The sequence below is a fragment of the Varroa destructor genome, unplaced genomic scaffold, assembly GCF_002443255.2.
Source record: "Varroa destructor unplaced genomic scaffold, Vdes_3.0 BEIS01000003.1, whole genome shotgun sequence".
NCBI classification, from domain to species: Eukaryota; Metazoa; Arthropoda; class Arachnida; order Mesostigmata; family Varroidae; genus Varroa; species Varroa destructor.
In genome coordinates, this window is record NW_019211456.1 from 24628057 (window position 1) to 24645838 (window position 17782).

Consider the following 17782-nt stretch of genomic DNA (forward strand, 5'->3'; position numbering starts at 1 on the left):
GTAACGCCTTAGCTGATGCCGATTAAGCCTACTATGTAGGCTTAATCGGCATCATAGCCGTAGCAACAGCTTCGTAGGACCCACTTTTTGTCAAATAGAGCCAATTTTATTCAAGTTTATTCTTTATACGCCATAATAAAATCCTTTATTCTATCTGAGAGAGTTTTTAACGGCGGTGCCCAAGTAAAATTCGAGCCATTTATCAATTATATGAACGTCGACCTTGTTTCAATAGAAAGCGCTAATTTGCGATTGACGTCCATTCTTATATAAACCTATTAGGAAAACAGGGGTGTCGATATACTTCAGACTGGTGAAATAGACAATATAGCCAGATAGATCAGTTGTCACGAAAATGCTCAAGTCTGTAACATTAGTGCCATACTGCTGATACGGATTACGTGTAGTTACGTATTTGGGAGCTAATCTAGCTATCACCTAGTCCGTTCACAGTAATCGAGTAGACTGTCATCACTATTAGGGAGCACATCTCAATTATATCTTCATTAAATAAAGGCGAACATGGGCAGGCATCAAAGCTAGGGCAGTTAGGTGCGCTATCCTGCTCTGCCTGTATCTGAGGCAGGCGCGATTGCAAATAGCCTCAAAGAGAGAAATATCGTTGCGCTTGTTATTTGATAGAAATCTATTTTTACTATAATTATTAGCAAAAACTATAGGTAATTATTATTAATAGATAAGACTGTAATATGAGACGAGTATGCTCTTAAAAGCAAGTACTCACGGCTAATGCGCTCTAATTAATTTGATAGAAAACAATTATGGACAATAATCTTTAAAAAGTATCTGTTCTTATGATAAGCTTCGATCCCGTCACCGTTCACAAGCTATAGTTTCCTTCTTATACTTAGGTGTCGCCTATTATAGCCCTTGCCTTGCGCTCTAGTGTACTAATAACCTCCGGCAACAACGATAAAACGATAAAAACTGAATGGACTGCGTTTAACTTCTCTGTTTTTGAGCTTTGAAACAGAGACGTATCGCTTTAAGCAACGTTTTTATTTTGCAGGACCTATGCAAGGGAGGCGTCAAAACGGTCGTTATTCTTATCTCCCTTGTGGATTTGTTCTACCAGCTGTACTTAATATTTCTTAGTTAACATAGCTCATAAATGAGCATCCTTCATTAATAGGGTTGTTTTTCCTAATTCAGATCGTTTATTAAATTCGTATAGGGAAATCAGAACGAATTTACTGTGCATTAGTATTACTTTCGAACCGTATGCAATCAATTTCAGTACTCGTTTCGAGCCTCCAGTAGGACAATCGGCTTATAATCACATGCGGTCCGCACGTCGATTTGACCGAGGCGATGCGCTTGTGGTATGACATGACATTGGACGAGAGTAAATCCACGTTTTGCTAATGCTAGATGCATACAACGATTTCAGTGGCGTTCAAACTTGCCAAATTTTGACTGAATTGAATTGACCGACGGGTGTGGCCTTGCCAGTGCGCATCTGCTTTTCATGAGGACTGTAAGTCCAAACTGCCTGTTTTATTAAGTAACTTACCCAGTTTTAGTGCACGCAATCTATCCGATTGGTTACTGTTGTGTCAGGATTCCAGGATCGCTTAGGTAAGCAGCTTACGTTAATCAGGACCTATCTAGAAGGAGGAAATATTTCAAAAGATGATCAATTGGATCTTTGGAGAATCCCACCAAGCGAATCAATGTTTAACGTTTCATTTGCCTACCTTTAAAGTTCAGCAACTTAGGTGAATAGGCAAGATGTTATGACAATTGCTTGTAGCGTCGTTATAACACCAAACACAATAACATCATTGAGTTCTCTGTATTTGTATCGTCGACATTACAGCTATGCTGACAAGCTTGCCCTTGTCAGCCTGCCAATCGAATATTTCAAGCAGTGCTCAATTTCTCAGCTTAGTGTCAAATCAAGTACTTCATTCTGGAACTTTCTAAGTATCAATTTGCTAACATTAGGGCAAATGTCTTGAAATATTGCTTTAAGTTATGCTTACAATGTGAAAATTGCCATTGTTAATGTAGTTAGAATCCGTACACAAGCACAATATCATGATCGTCTCTTAAAGTTTAATTTCTTACAATAAACTAAAATGTGCATCATATCAAACTGATATTTCAGCGTTAGGACTACATGAGACTGGTCTTTAAACGACAAAACTATCAGTTTGTATTAGAGGATGAGTTTTTGAAATACAGATAGTATATCGATTGTGTCCAGTTATTATTGACGATGGATTCTAGCCTGATTTATAATCCTGTGCGAGCAAACAGCATCTGGTTTTGCTAATGAACATACATTGATATATAGTATAAATGTTTTTGTTCTATTTGCTTGCTTGCTTATCTTCACTCAAGCGTATAGTTCTCGTGCTCTCACAATAGCTATTACAGAAAAGGTTTAAATTGTTTCTATAAGAATTCTTATCCAGGAGTGATTCGCAAAAACTAGAGTGTTTTTTTTACTATGAGGTGTCAATTTATACATCCCAAGAAGTACAACGAAAAGTTTTAGTTTATGCATTTTATCATATGCGTATAGAATGCATATGATAAAATGCATACAAATTCTAAAAAATGTTCTTCTTTATAGCGGTGTGTGTCACTAGTACACCCTTGCACTGTGCCTTTCTACAATGACCCTCGACCATACTACCTGTGGCACAGATCATATCGAAATCTTAAAGTTGTTCAAGGAAGTTAACTATTCGAGACACGGGTTGTATGTTGATTCTCGCTTTAAACAGAACGGCAAAGGGAAATGTGCACTTAGTTTAAATGAATCTGATTCTATTTCTCATGGCTTCTTCCATGGAGCTTCGGGTGACTGATGATCTTCAATCAGATGTTGTATGAATTGATGTTGCAGCCTCTACCGAGGAAGTATCAAAAAAAAAATCTAAACCATGGTCGTTTGCTTTTATCTATCTAAGGTTTTAACAAATCTTTGGTGTTGCGTACTCTTTTACCACCATTTATAGAATATAATCGAGACTCCTTTTCTCAAAGTCTAATGAAATTAGATTTCGATCTTAATAGGTAGAGCAGTGCTCTATAGTGAATATGCCCACTTTGTGGATTTTCACAATTTTGAATTTGTATGGTCGGAAGCTCTATCATCTGGCATCATGAAAGTTTATGCGTTCAAGCGCCACCTAGCGTCGCTATCAACAATGCCTATACTAGGAGCCTGAACAATTCGATACCTTTAAAACCACGTTGTTCGACGATTACCTAGACATACTGGCTTGCTTGATTTAGGTAAGCTTATTAATCTATGTACTTATAGTTAGGGTAAGTTTTGTATTTTACGTCCAGTATCGCCGTTAGGCGTTCCATCTGACGGCTGGCTCCCAGCACGAAACGACGTCTGTTTATGCCCGGGTTCGAACCTAGACCACAACGTGTCGTTAAGATTAGCAGGCAAATACGAGGGTAAGCTTACCTATGGAACAGTATCATTTTAATTAAGCTTGGTGTTAAACTCGGCCATCTTGCAGTAAGATTAACAGATACAGACGATTCGATCTGCAAATTAAACCTTTTCGAAATTCAAATTCGCAGCTCTTATTAAAGTTCGCTAGCTGATGACATAGGCTTAACAATAATTACGCACGATAGATTTTTTCCAGTGATATGTATCATGTAGAAGCGCAGGAAAATTCGAACTACACCAGGGAACCATTGGTGAGAATTCGCCAAACAGAAAGTAATCAATATTAACACAAGTTTGGCAAGAAGCGACGCCACGTTATTAACTTTGAAATTTGCCGCTTGTTTTGTGTGGCGTCAGAAACCAATACCACTCGTAGTAAGTAAATGCGAACCTTCCATAACTTCGTCCTTTATTAGTTCGTCCTTAATTTATCACCGTCAACATGACAGATCACCTAAACGACGACACCAAGATGTTGCAGCAACAGCATCAGCAGCGGCCATTTAAGTCCGAAGTAGAGCATGGCACATGTGACAAAATCGATCCAATAAAGCAGACAATTTTAGAACCACAAGCATCGTCGGAAGACGGGATGAACCGAAAGGTTTTCGACCCTACCGCACCGAACGGATCGTGGTGAGTGCTAAATAAGCAATACCTTAAACGTATGTATTATCTTCTTTCCAAGCATATTGGATCAGTCTGTGTATCGCAGCAAGGATTTGACAAGTAACCCTTGTTTGGTACGAGCTTGAGTTTTATTTATGTTTCGAGTTTACACTGGCGTTTACATCAGATGGTTAGCTTTCAGCGCTAAACAAAACGTGTCTATGCCTACATTCGAACCTAATTTTGTCTACAATGAGGTATTATTTGTCTGTGATAAAGGGGGTCAATGTTGAACTAAAGCTTCCCTATATATCGTATAGAAATCAAGACGAATAATAAGCGTATCAAGTTAGATCGATTTTGTTAGCAGAGTTTTCTAATAGATGAGTGACTATCTGTCGTCAGAGCCATGAAGCCAATGCTCGAAATGTGCATATAAGAATATAGAGAATATATTTCATCTGTTATGCCCAATTTCAGTGCCCCACCTTTTACTTACGATGCGAACGGCTATCCTCTATACTTATGTCCTCCTAAGACGGATTTCGGGTTCAGCCAAATGTAAGTAAACAACTGCTAGTTTATATGGTCATCAAGTGGCTATGAAAAGCATGTGGATCAAAGCATTTGTGTTTATGTACCGAAGCTTTGACTATTACCTCCGAGGACGAAAACGGGAACTTACAATCTCAAACTCACTTTTTTCCCATGATCATTATGACGTTCGCTGTCTCTCGCCAGAATTGGTGGTTAGTTAATAGGCACCTAATAAGCATCTGTACTTTCTTATGACTTTGAAACCTCATAGGGGATACAATGGCGAGCAGATGGTAGTACCAAGCGTTCAACAATATTGGCAGGGGCAGATTCCCACATTCAATTCTGGAGACTATCCACAGCCACAGAATTATGGATATCACGCCACCACTCCCGACCACGTAAACCCGTATAGGTAAGTTCAAACGGCTATCGAACTCGCTACGCGATCTTGTTGCTCATAATCTAACATGTCTAAGGTACAGCAACAAGTTTTTTTCTTTTTTTTTTTTTTTTTTTTAATATACATTTGATACATTATCGCTTTTTTGCAACATATATAATTTCCACTTATTTTCGAATCGAATCGAATCGAATCAGGCTATTTGAAGATGTATGTAAAAGGTTCGTGTATACGTTCCGCAACCGCCAGTAGTTGCGTGCTATAGTGAGCTATACTGAGATCATTTGTCAGCCCTAAAGAGGCCTTCTTTAGATAAAAGTGGCTTTTTTCCAGACTTCTTATCTAAACAATGTACTCGCATTGAAATTTCATATACATCAAACGCTAGGGCATTCTATGCAGTGGTATACTATACTGCAGTGACCGTTCTAAGCCAACGACTGGTTTAGCTGGTAAGGCACGGCCTAATGGTTAGTTTATTTTCTTAATTACAAATGGCCTCTGTTATTGGTTGGCCTGTTTCGGAACGACTTGAGCCTAAATATGAGCAAAATTATATCTGAACAATTCATCACGCCATGAAATAATTAACAAGTTAATTATTATTAATTTATTTTTGTCAAGATAATACTAATGAACAGCTTTCTTTACTGACGCTGTTTTTCAAGTATTGCAAAACTTTCACAAACGCAGATTAAACGACATTGCTCTGATAAAGAACACGAGCTATATGTGCATTCATTGCTTATTTAAAACCCAATTACAGTATCGTTGGCGGCGGGCAAGACGCAGCGCGAGATGAAAGCATCAACAAGGTAAGCAGGAAATTTAACTACTTGTCCAATCGACTTATAAACCACTCTTATTAAATAGCAACTATACAAGAAGTTCTCAAGCTGTGATTCGTAGTCGTAGAAAGCAAGCCTTGAGAGCGGCACGATGACGATGGGTCCGTCGGTCGAGAAATCTGTCCGACGAAATGTACAAGCTTGTTCATAGCGTAGATGATTATTAAGAATAGGTCCAATGTAATATTAGTATCTATATTGTTACAAAGATATCCGGATATTGATCAATCTCGAATATACCGGAAACTTTAGTATATCCAAAACTTCTCTCGAAAATCGAACACAATACAATGAATCCTACGCACCGAAGTTAGAGTAGGAATACACCATATTAAAATCCAACGGTGCGTTTTTATCACAGACAGAAGGTGGGACGAACATTGCTCCGAATCAGCCATTCGTTTACGGACAGAACTCTAATTGGCCGCACGCTGGGTAAGCGCTAAGATAGTTGATGAGCTTTCATATTAGTTTGTAGAACAACAGTTACTGAGTGATGAAGCTATTGAAAAGAAGTTATCAGCGCTAACACCTTCAGTGTGTCACTGCAATTGACCGATCGTGTAGGAATCGAAACTAAGAATAATCGCTAGTAATAACTACTATTAATAATAATAAGAACTTAGAATAGGTGGTTAGCTTCGCAAACGATTTTTAGCTACGGTCTTTTTAGCTTCGAAGATTACGGAATTTGTAAGTCATATCATAGCATAACAGGTGCAAAAGTCTTCCCGGAATGCTATAATAATTTCACAAGTTAGCTTAAACCTTATTGGTTTGTTTTACGCCGGTAAATGCCTTCGAATGGAATATAGGCATCGACAGATGCCGTTCGCAGCGTCTGTGCTTGAAGTTCCTCCTCTGAAATCCTACACGAGTTACGATGGTAGTTTTTACCCAATGAACCATTACAACGGTTACTACTCAATGAACGGACAAAATCCGTATAACACAAGGAATGGGCATAAGACTTACTACCCGAAACCTCACCTGCGTACTGGCCACCCAAGGTACTACCAATATAATAATGGTAACCCGAGAAATCAGCAACAACAACAACAACACAGCGGTCAGCTGAGGAACAACCAACAGAATAATGATAGGCCAGGACACCAGCAACAACCTAATAATGAACAATCTAAAAGCCAACAAAAAAGCACCGATCGTCCAGGAAACCAACAACTACTTAACGGCCAGTCAAGAAATCAAGCGAATTCTAGTCACGGATGGAATCGATCGAATGGCAGCCACCCGAGAAATCCCCCGACCCAAACTCTGAGCCATCAGCGAAGCCTTCCTAATAACTATTCCAACCCAAGAAGCCAGCAGCAACAAAGTAATAATCACCAAAGAAGACACCACCACGATGCATTCTACCAATCTAGCCAATATGACAGTTACGTCACCTCAAGGTATCCTCACCCTGAACCATTCTATAGAGGATACCAGCCTCATGACGGTAACTTCTCTCCGCTGAGCTTCGATCTAAGAAATGCTCCGAGATGCACTCCAAACCAATGGTATCAAACGAATCACTACATCACGCCCACTCAAAGAAGTTTCGGGGGAACACCGAGAACAAATACGTACCGACGTAGTAGCTGGCAGCATCAGCAGGAAAATGGCCCCGGGAAACCAAACCAAGGACCGCCTCGACGACCCGGCCGCCGGCTCCCTCGATCAGAGGTTAAAAACAAGCAAACCGCAACGATCAGTACGGACAAGCCTGTACGCAGCCCGAGTCAGGAGGAAAATCAAGTCGCAAGCGGTAAGCTTTATACATAGAGTTCTACCTTATAACATAAATTGCAGATGTCGTCTGGTATATCTAGCGTTTGATTATGCGATGAGCTTCAATACCTTAGTTAACCGCTTGTTGTTGAGATAATGACTTGCTGTACGCGTTCAAGGTTAGTTGGTATGGTGCTGCCGAAAACCCAATTTACGTCGATCAGGGCTAAGTTTAACTATATTCGAATAAAATTTGTAGCGCGTCTATTTTTTTTTAAGATTAACGACGCGTCTATTATTTCTTCTTGTCATGGAAATTGGGTATAGAAATGCATTGCCTCGCCTTAGCAGCCGGCTGAGTTAAGCAGTGCTGCTTGACGCTAGTACCGGACGTAAAAAACCCAAAAACGAGGATAGACTACTTGTAGGCATGTATAGCAGTGTCGAAGTAAAGTATCTGTTTGAAACTAATATATGACAAAAATTAATGATTTTTTTTTTTTAGAAACAAAGCAGGCTCACTTGTAGAAATGACAAATGTCTTATCTTATTATTATAAATTCTTAATATCGTATCACTTAATGTTGAAATCCTTTATTTATTTAGCGAAAAAAATAACAGAGGAATAGCAAGCACAAGATAAAATAGTTCATTCAAACTTTGTAAAAACAAACGACAGAACCCTTGCTTGCTATTTACGTACGAGGATAGAATATTCACGCAAAGGCTCCTATAAGCAAGAAGTTAAGTATGTCCTAAAAGCAATGATGAATGATTTCGTTTGGTGGTAATTCAGCTGATAGAATCGATGCGTTTCTGCTACTCTCTACGTAAATATGCATACGGACGGCCGAAATTATGGACGCCGATACCGCAATTAGCACCACAGTGGAAGCTTTCGAATCGAATAAGCCTTCGGTTACAATATTTCTGATAATGATAATATTGATAATAATAGCCAGTCTTATTGTCATCATAGCTATAATTGTCATGATACCAAGTCTTAACCTAAAAAAGTTCATCCTACAAGCAGTGTTATCTCATAAATATGTCCTTAGAATTTAGTACGTTGTAAAAATTTTTTTCATTCAGGCTCTACAGGATTGCCAACAGATTAGTGGCCAGGAGATCGGCTCATAATTTACGACTTGTTTTTACCTAACGGCAGCAAGGATTCGTTGAATAATTTTGCAGAAAGATCAAATCAACACCCCGAAAAGGTGTATACTACCCTATTCGGTTGGAAGGAATATGATCTTTCTACCATTCAGACATAGCAGAGTACGATTAAACACTAGCCTCATGTTAACATCAAATTTAAGGAACAAATCGCTTGAGGACTACTTAAAGCCCGTTTCTCAGTCAACCTTAGGAACTCGTTATAACATTTTTTGACTTCCATAGTATGTGGCAAAATGAAAAAAAAATCGTTTATCGAGGTCGAATTCTAGAATTTTTAAGAAATTCAACCTTCAAGAGAGACAAGCCTTTTCTCATAAGAAATCAATCTCATATCAGATCGGTAATAAAAATTTTAAATTTACCAACTAATGATTGTGAGACGTAAACATCGCTAACCTGGACAGAAAATAAATCGGTCCGGGTTAAATAACATTGACAGTACTAGTCCTTAAAACAGTTATTTCGAAAAAATCTATCAAAGCAGATAGAGGACGGCCAATATGGCCCGTTTGCAGAATCTACGCGCAGTACTAGCGTATAAGCGGATAATGCTGGTTTTCATTCTTTTTCACGAGCTTCTGCTCTTCCGTCGTGGGAAAACATCAATGGCAGTGTTGCTAGACTATAGCTCCATTCATGCACTCTAAACTTACTGACTCGTCTTGCATACCCGGTTCCTTCGGTAGTGAAAATGGCTATTGAATTATTCGGTGGTGGCAGGCTTAGTGGCAACACATAACTCGTCTTTGCTTTTTTACTATTTGTAGCGTCACCGATAACAATTGGGTGGTAAAGTCTTTCGGTTTATGTGACGTGGATTTTTACCTGCTCATGTTCGAACGTACAATGGTGTTAACGCTTTCTAGGCCGAAATTAGGGCTTTTAGGATCCACCTGAGTATCCAGTGATAGGCGCGTTGGATTGGAATTAAATTGGTATATAGCACTTTTGTATAAAGCGTCCTTAGCTATGAGCCGCCAATGCTCCTTGTAGCGCAATCCTTGCATTCAAGGTTCTTGTATCACGCTATGTATACGAAGAGAAACTAAAAAAACGCACGATTCCCGCCATTGCAAGTGCGTTTCTATGTTTAGCATAAGGTACATATATGTATGTTTAGCTGACAAGGTACCAATGTTCATCTGTCTATTACAAATATGATTGGATCGGTAAAATTAGCTTAGGTTTCCAAGTGAGTTCGGAGCGTTTGGCTGATTTTTTTAGATCTAGCACGGTACTTCGTTGTACTATTCTACTTTCAGCAGATATATGCCTAGATGGGGAAACTACGATACGATATGGTACTATACGATATGCTGCTCAGTTTATGGCGACGGACACGGCACTTCTAATAGGACTGTAGGGGCCGCATTCAACAAACTTATTATGCCATAACACGCTTGTCAATGCTTCGTAGCTACCGAGACAACTATCTGAGTTCGCTTCCTGATCAACTACGCGTCAGGCACAGTTTGTGTTTCAGACTGTGCCAAGCTAGGCAGTCACCTAACGGCATTGATTTAGAACAGCTTTAATTATAATCTTGCGTTGCATATGAGTGTTTTAAGTGGATGAATTTTTGCTCTGTCATGAAATGAGCTCGCATTGTTTGTCCGCGAACTCTTCGCCGCCGACCTGCTGTTACTATGATCGAAATGGTGACTGACATCTTAGCATTCTAGAAGTAACACTGGGTTTACCCAAGCGTATTTTATGGATTAGGGCATGTTAATAGAAAATTCTAAAACCCAAGTCGTACCTTATCTGGTTATGTTGTCTAGCCATAATGGCACATAGAAGAAAAAAGTAGGTCTTATTTTGCACCCAGATGCTAGATTGACAAAGGCTTTTGTGTGTACTGTGTGCTAATGATCGTACGGAAATTGTTATTAAGCTTCTACATTTCGCTACTGCTAAATGTCAGGCATATTATAACGAACAGTGTAAATGTAAGGACATGGTTCACGTTCTAAGGAATGTTCTGCCTGGCCTCGAAGCAAATGAATAGAGAGTGTCAATCTAAAATCGCTTACCGAGTCCGATTCTCTGCCCCTCCTCTTTTGAAGTAGATTTTGCCGACCAACGTATGACCTATTTGAGCTGTGGCTAATTTGTTTGAGGTCGAGCTCCCGTTGGTCCGGCAATGTCATTACGTACGTACGTGCCTGACGTACGTGATGCCTCAAAGAATTCCAGGATTGCCTTCGCAGCTTTATATGGGGGCAGTACAAGACACGACTTGGATGTCATTCATTCAGGACTTCGTTGAAGTGATCTTTATTAGCTTTGTTTTCATCAGAGTAAATTTCGCTTCAGGTCATCGATGCGATATCATACGACCTCATACGGTATAGCTGCCTTGAACATATTTACTTTATAAATGGTTGATTGTTAAGTTCTCACAGGGGTGAACATTTTCTCACGTCGATAACTTGTTCTTGAAGTAACAAAACTAATACAGACGATATTGTGGTTACCCGGCTGAAACAGCTGATTGGTTATTCGATGTGGATAGGTTGAATGACGTTTTTCGAAAACGCCACTACTCAGCTACGTTAACAAATCGATTATTTCTACACTCTGGCCTGTCGGACACTCTATATTATCCACTTAAGACGATGTTGGCCTGCTAATATTTAGCATGCGTTCGAGATAGACACTCAGTAAAGCTAAACAGCTTTAATATTCCTAAAATACACAAAATCACTTCCTGATCTAGTCGGCCTCACCTATATAAAGTTAGCTTCGTAATCTAGACACGGCCTCACGTATATAAAGTTAGCTTCGTAATCTAGACAATCTTCTGCAAGTGATTTAACTACACTGAATAAACGCTTGATAAGGTCCTCTCCGTATTGGAATAAGCCATTCGTGTTTCAATCAATCTGTCCTGGCACACCTGTGATCCTACCGAGCGTTGTCCAAGATAAAATGTAACGAACTTTATCTTCCAGAGGTGGAACTCGCGCGCAGTTTTACTTAAAGAAACAAATGTGGCAGATTTAGCTAATAGCTTTCATATCGAATACGGTCTTGCAATGACCACCTTTAAAAGGGTTAACTCTATTTGATTTTTCAGTGTAGAAATTTGTAGCCGGTTCTGATGCGCAAGATGAGTCGTGCATCTCGAAACTTCTCAGATAGGCAATATTTATTTTTATTTGCAAAGCTCAGGCCTGTTAGAAACACAGTAGTTCTGATAAAGGCTTCGCCCTTAATTCCGTGTGACTCAGTATTAATTATGGTGCGACACATCTGAATATTAGCTTCCTAACTAAAGTTTACTTTGTGTCCATTCTTAAACGGAGCGTTTCTTTCCTACCGTTGCAGATTCAACGCGCGATACAGAGTCGCCTCCTATCGAATTTTTACAGAAATCGCTTTGCCTGGATGACGACGATGATGATGATGATTCACCAGATGATGCAAAATCGACTGTGGAAAAAGTGAACCCTAAAAAATAGCCATATCTATAAACTTGTTACCTGGGTCGTCGATCATGCCACATGGGTCGCGTGCGGATCGTCAGCGTTGCATTGCCAAAAACACAGAAATACCTAAGCCTTTCAAGTGTCGCATTAGTTTGGACTAAGACCAGATAAGCATAAGAAAAACTCGTTTCTCTTCTCCTAATCTAACGGTAATTAGTACAAATATTATTGAAATAATGTACAGTCGCCCCTACAAAATGGTATTGATTTCCATTTGGAGTATATACTTGTCTCAGATCGCCAATTTCTATCATTCACTACATTATTACCACTTTATTCCTTGTTTTTGATTTCGTTTTTTAACCCGATCTTTATACTCTTTTCATTAAAATTCTCACTATAATCATTTCCGGTATTGAGAGTCGTTCTGACGCACATATAGGCATATACGTTCAATCGTATATGTAAATATATAATGGCAGGAAGATACGTTATCAGGTTTATCTGTACTAATTCATAACTGATTTTTCATGTGGTTCTCTCTATGGTCTATCCTTTTTATAATTGCGACAGGAACTGGGTAATCATGTGTAACATTAGGAAGATTTTATTATAAATCATTATCAATTTAAAGTATTTTCAGAGAAATTCCATTTTAAATAAAAATCGGAACCGAGTGAATTCGTTTTATTAGTCGTGATTATTACCTAAACCTGAATAAACAACGAACATTTCGGTGCAGTCGATGAGTTCCGAAGGGATACTGAAGTATTCTTTTAAGCCCTGTAAGATTTACGGCGAGTCAAACCTGCATATTTCGGCGCAGCTTGAAAAATCAATCAACGGACTTCGTTCAAATGTGCATGGCTGAAAATGGCATCGATATGAACCACAGGACATTACAGGCCTTAACGCGATATGATTCGCACTCGTTGCAGAAGAATCTATCTTTTTACCTAAAAAATCTAGCTTTTCAAAAATATCACTATAACTAGATGCGCCAGCATGCAGCGTTTTAACGCGTCCTACCGTAGTTGATATTTATTCAGTTTACACATGTCTCTATCGGGCGTCATACGCAGGCTATATCGTCTCCCCTTTTACCTTCACCGCAAATTGTGTCCAATGATTTAATAACGGCCTGTCCGTAGGATTACGTTCCCTTGACATAGATTCAATGTTTGTTGTAGCCGGTCTGCATGTCGATATTTGACAGCGAAAAAAAATCAATTCAAACGCTACCGAAAAAGTGAGAAAGCACCGCGAAAATCTACGGAAAAAAATTTCTAGAAGGATAATTGTAAGCCCCACATGGCAACGAATTAACATAACAAGCAGCTCTGAGGTTCGTCGCGCATACTTCAGGTCGTGACCTATTTGGCTACTTAATCTAAAATAAAAATACAGACAAAGAAAAATGCAATTGCACGTTTGTCACGTACCGATATGCAGCGTCCCATTGTGTGGACTCTATGGGAATCTTCGTAATATCCGAATTCGAGCTAGTTCCACAATAGACAGCTTAATGATGATTTTCTGATAGATATGATCTAATGACGGCAAACCAAAGAAGGTTTTGTCAATTTTTTTTTCGTTGGACTTGCTTCAGCCGACCACAACACCCACTCATTTCCGCTTACCAATAGAGATGCATCATTCTACACCAGTACATAATTCACGTTGCCCGTCACGCCGAATGCTATCTTAGTTCAGGGGGGAATATTGGATTATGTGCCCGTATTTGTCGATTACGATAGTCGAATCGAGACGCGCGTACGAGGCAGAGTGGCCAATAAATCTCTTCGTATGCAGCAGCAGCGGCAGTAGCAGTCCAACGACGACATAGACAATCAAAAGAGCAGACAGAGAACCTCGTAGTAAGCAGAGCTGTTGCGTCCGTTGCAGACCCATTTTGGTCTGTTGGGTCCAACAAACTACGAGATGCGTTACATTATTGCCGCCGCCCCCGACGCTATTACTGCTGCTACTGCTTCTTGCTTAGGCGAGAAATATATTGCCAGTATAACTGCTGCTATATCACATCATCACTATCCAATAGGTGCACGAATGTACATATATACTCGTATATATAGGCGCTTAATAGAAGCATCCTGTGCCTGCGGCTGAAAGAGCGTTTGCCGCCGCCCTGTGTATCTGACGCTATCCTAGTTACTGCAGATACTTCCATACAGACTCGTACAATTCCACAGCAGCTACCGGAGTCGCAGAGTCGCCTGGTGGTACGGTTTTTGATCGCCGGAGGTGCGCACCGCTGCGTTGTACGTTGTTGTGCGTATATAGCGACCGGGACTCTGATGGCCACCTTTGTCTATTTTTCCATTCGTATCTTGATGTTCACAAGCACGATATCGCAGGCGCACCACGGCAGCGTCACATCGGCTTGCAGGTGCTAACCTACTTGAACCTGTTATCGTACATTAATAGCTGCGAGAGCTGCGGTCAGAAAACGTCGCGGAGCCGCAGACCGAGGCCAGATGGGGTCGGATCGCGATGCGTGCGGTATCTGCACCGTATGTTTATCGATGAGCGTCCAATTCTGCATTGTGGGCTGCTGAGGGAGCCAATATCGGCGGCAATCGGCTGGGCTCGGGGCTGGCTGACTCGTTCGTTCGCTTGTTGCTTAGCTGATGTCTAATGCTGTCGCTACTGAACTCGCTTGTACGAGCCGCAGTGTCACTGTTAAGGACGAAACTGGCAATGTTAAATGGACGTCTATTCAACGTCCACCAGCAATGACCACTACGCCAACGACCGCTATTTGGTCAGATGGTATCCGTTGATTGATAATGCCGGACAGCTCAGCGAGCCATGAACAGTCTGTTAGGCAACACGCAGCAAAGATAGCTAGAAAATCAAATGCATTTTGAGTAAATACGTAAAAAACTAGTTGAAGAAAAACAAGTAAGAGCTAAATTGACCGTTCTGTTGGGTAATCTCTTACACGCGCACGGTGAACTGAGACCGAATGATAAGCTATAAATTATAGGCGGTGGATAAATTATTATGAAGGGAAGATCACTACATTAACTGGTGAACCTACCAATACAAAAACCAATGATTAATCTAAATTATATATTGGAAGTCGCGTTGCGTTCCATTATTTGTGCTTGGAGCGTTACTGATCCGAATGTGTAAGTCCGGCAAAATCCCAGTGTACAATAAATATCGCACGTCGTGCGATCATACTCCGGCTGATTAGTGTATTTATAACCGAAAAACTAATTTCATAATAATTTGTGGCGATGACTCGGAGAATGAAACAACCGTAGCTTGAGTTGCGTTTACCGCCTTCCGTTTGTCTAGTCTTTAAGTGTCTGATAGTAGAGACAACGGTAGAGCCTTTAACTACAGTCGCCATAATTAGGGTCTCTGCATCGGGCGTTTCAGGACAAACTCTGCCTTAAGCATCTATTTTGCATACAAATAAAAGAGGTACCCAGAGATATCGAGGACTGATAACCCGACAGCCTTATTGGCTTCTAATTATATACAATTTCCGTCGAGAAACTAGCGTCCGTATAGCTAGAGCACGTACTTCCAAAAATGCTAGTGGTTCGTACATGGGTATTGTTTTTCAAGTTCGGCTATAAATTACCAAAAAGTCGATATCATCCACCGACATTTCATTGTATTGTAGCAACATCTTTTTTGCCATCAGTGTTCAAATTTGGTACCATGTTTGAAGTCTGTTACTTCAGCTACTTAAATCATACTCTGTACCAATACATATGGTGGCCCTATTCAAACCCGTAGCACACTCTAAAAATTCATTGAACGGGCCGGTCCAGGATCACGTGTGAGATGATTCATACTGACAATAAAGTTCAGCATATTTATAAAGTCATAATATTATGCAGCTAAGCTGTATAATACACTAGTAAGACAACATGTGATGTAGTCGAAAAGTCGCACATTTAAACCGTCATAGGCTTACTTAGATTTCCAAACACCCCGTAGCTTTCTAATGCGCTGTTTCAGTAAGTATCGCTCTATACTTTACATCGGGGCCGTTTCGACGACTTCTACTACTCCACACATGAACTCTAAAAGATAAAAGCGCCCATTTGTCAGAAACTTGAGCACGCTTTACTTAGTGTAGCCGACGAAGCGCCAATTTTCTCCGGAAAATTGGAAGAGTCCTGGTGAGCCAGGCAAAGAATGTTGAGCCACGAGGAGTTGGAGAGGAAGAGAACTCACGAGCATCCAACCAGATAGAGATATTGGCCAGATAGGGAACTATGGAAAGGGGAAGAAACGAAAGATTCGAACGAAGCGGTCTTTTCGTATTGTCCATTTAAGACACAGGCGGATGCCATCCTCTTGCTACTGCTTTTACAAATACTAGTTTTACCAACCACTGGCAACAGCGGCTGATGTTGCCGACGCTGGGGTGCTATGGCAGTCAGCGGTGCCGCGAACTCAGTCGACTTGCCAGTGCCCAGAGAAACAATCCAGATCCCACAGCGTCAACTACAGTGACGGATTACGAGGGAAAACAGCGCAAAACCTAGTTATGAGGCCCAATACCCATAGCAGCTTAGGCCGCTGCTCGTACTGCGCTACGAAGCTCTTTTTTCCCCCATAACTGGCTGCAGCAGCGTTAACGGAGCATCCCCTCGGCGGGGTACCAGTATTGACCTAACGAAACTCAACTTAGTTGCTTTTTCGTGTTTCGATGTTGACTTGTAGAGTTGTTATATCCGGAGAGTCGTTCCTTCGCTAAATCGGCACAAGTGTAGCAGCAAGCATCTTTTGGCCGGTGAACAGCTAGATGAGATTGGCCTCACCGCATCTGGCCGAACAGCGCACCGTAACAGGCCAACGGACTGAACGGCAACGTAAGCCGATCCGACACCCGGAAGGCACGCTGCTAAACATGTCCCAGAGCGCAGTCCACTGTGGGTGGGACTTCTACAATTACGCCAATGTACTCGTCGGTTCAATACGACACCGTGCGGGCAATGAACTGTTTAAACACTTTGCAATAACCCGTTTCTGGGCAGAAAATGAATAGTTGGGCAATCATCCCGGTACCGTAATTGTTAACGCAATACAGGAAAAGTCTATTGATGATGATGATTCTGTTGTCAGTCAGAATGGCAAAGTTCAGTGCTGATTACTATTGTTCTACCGTCTGAAGTACATGTGATGCGTACATAGTTGAAAGACGCCATTTTATCCCTGCTGTTATTACCATAGTGAGTGGGATCTGAGTGTTCCACGAGCATCACCAACACGAATCACATTTGAAACGAAGCGCACCTACGCCTAAATTCAAATCTAGATCATTACATGCATTCAACATTAGCAGGGAAACACGTTACCCGCTAGGCTATCGCGGGGACAATTATGAAAATCTATTACACCGATATGCACGGGACTTTCTACAATGTTGTATTCTCCTATGCCTCCATAAATTAAGTAGTTGATAGGTAGGAGTAAAAGTATTTAGAGTTAGCCGAACGGTTTCTCTTGTGACATCAGTTTTTACATCGCCTGTGGCGGCTTTTCTGCTCCACTATACCTTGTAGATATTCGAGAACTTTCCAAAGCGTTTAATGTAAATCCAAATAGA

At 40.7% G+C, this 17782-nt stretch overlaps 1 protein-coding gene across 8 annotated transcripts; it reads left to right on the top strand.

The window, feature by feature from the left end:
• Nucleotides 1-1317: 1317 nt before the first annotated feature.
• LOC111248107 (uncharacterized) lies at nt 1318-12876 on the top strand. Of its 8 annotated transcripts, none has more exons than XM_086985567.1 (9): nt 1318-1599; nt 3328-3444; nt 3862-4081; nt 4535-4615; nt 4863-5006; nt 5761-5809; nt 6204-6277; nt 6658-7610; nt 12086-12876. In XM_086985567.1, the coding sequence occupies exons 3-9, from the start codon at nt 3888-3890 to the stop codon at nt 12217-12219; spliced, it is 1629 nt and encodes a 542-aa protein (XP_086841693.1). In that variant the 5' UTR covers nt 1318-1599; nt 3328-3444; nt 3862-3887; the 3' UTR covers nt 12220-12876. The 8 variants fall into 8 exon arrangements, with proteins under 8 accessions (XP_086841693.1, XP_022655620.1, XP_086841694.1 ...); XM_022799885.2 differs by having other exon boundaries at nt 3895-4081; XM_086985568.1 differs by having other exon boundaries at nt 1318-1498.
• Nucleotides 12877-17782: the final 4906 nt, after the last annotated feature.

What these genes read in the sequence shown, in the direction of transcription:
- LOC111248107 (XM_086985567.1), top strand. Translation starts at nt 3,888, where the DNA reads ATGACAGATCACCTAAACGACGACACCAAGATGTTGCAGCAACAGCAT. An exon ending in GACCACGTAAACCCGTATAG is followed by an intron (nt 5,007 to 5,760) that starts GTAAGTTCAAAC and finishes ACCCAATTACAG; the next exon opens with TATCGTTGGCGGCGGGCAAG. An exon ending in TCTAATTGGCCGCACGCTGG is followed by an intron (nt 6,278 to 6,657) that starts GTAAGCGCTAAG and finishes AATGGAATATAG; the next exon opens with GCATCGACAGATGCCGTTCG.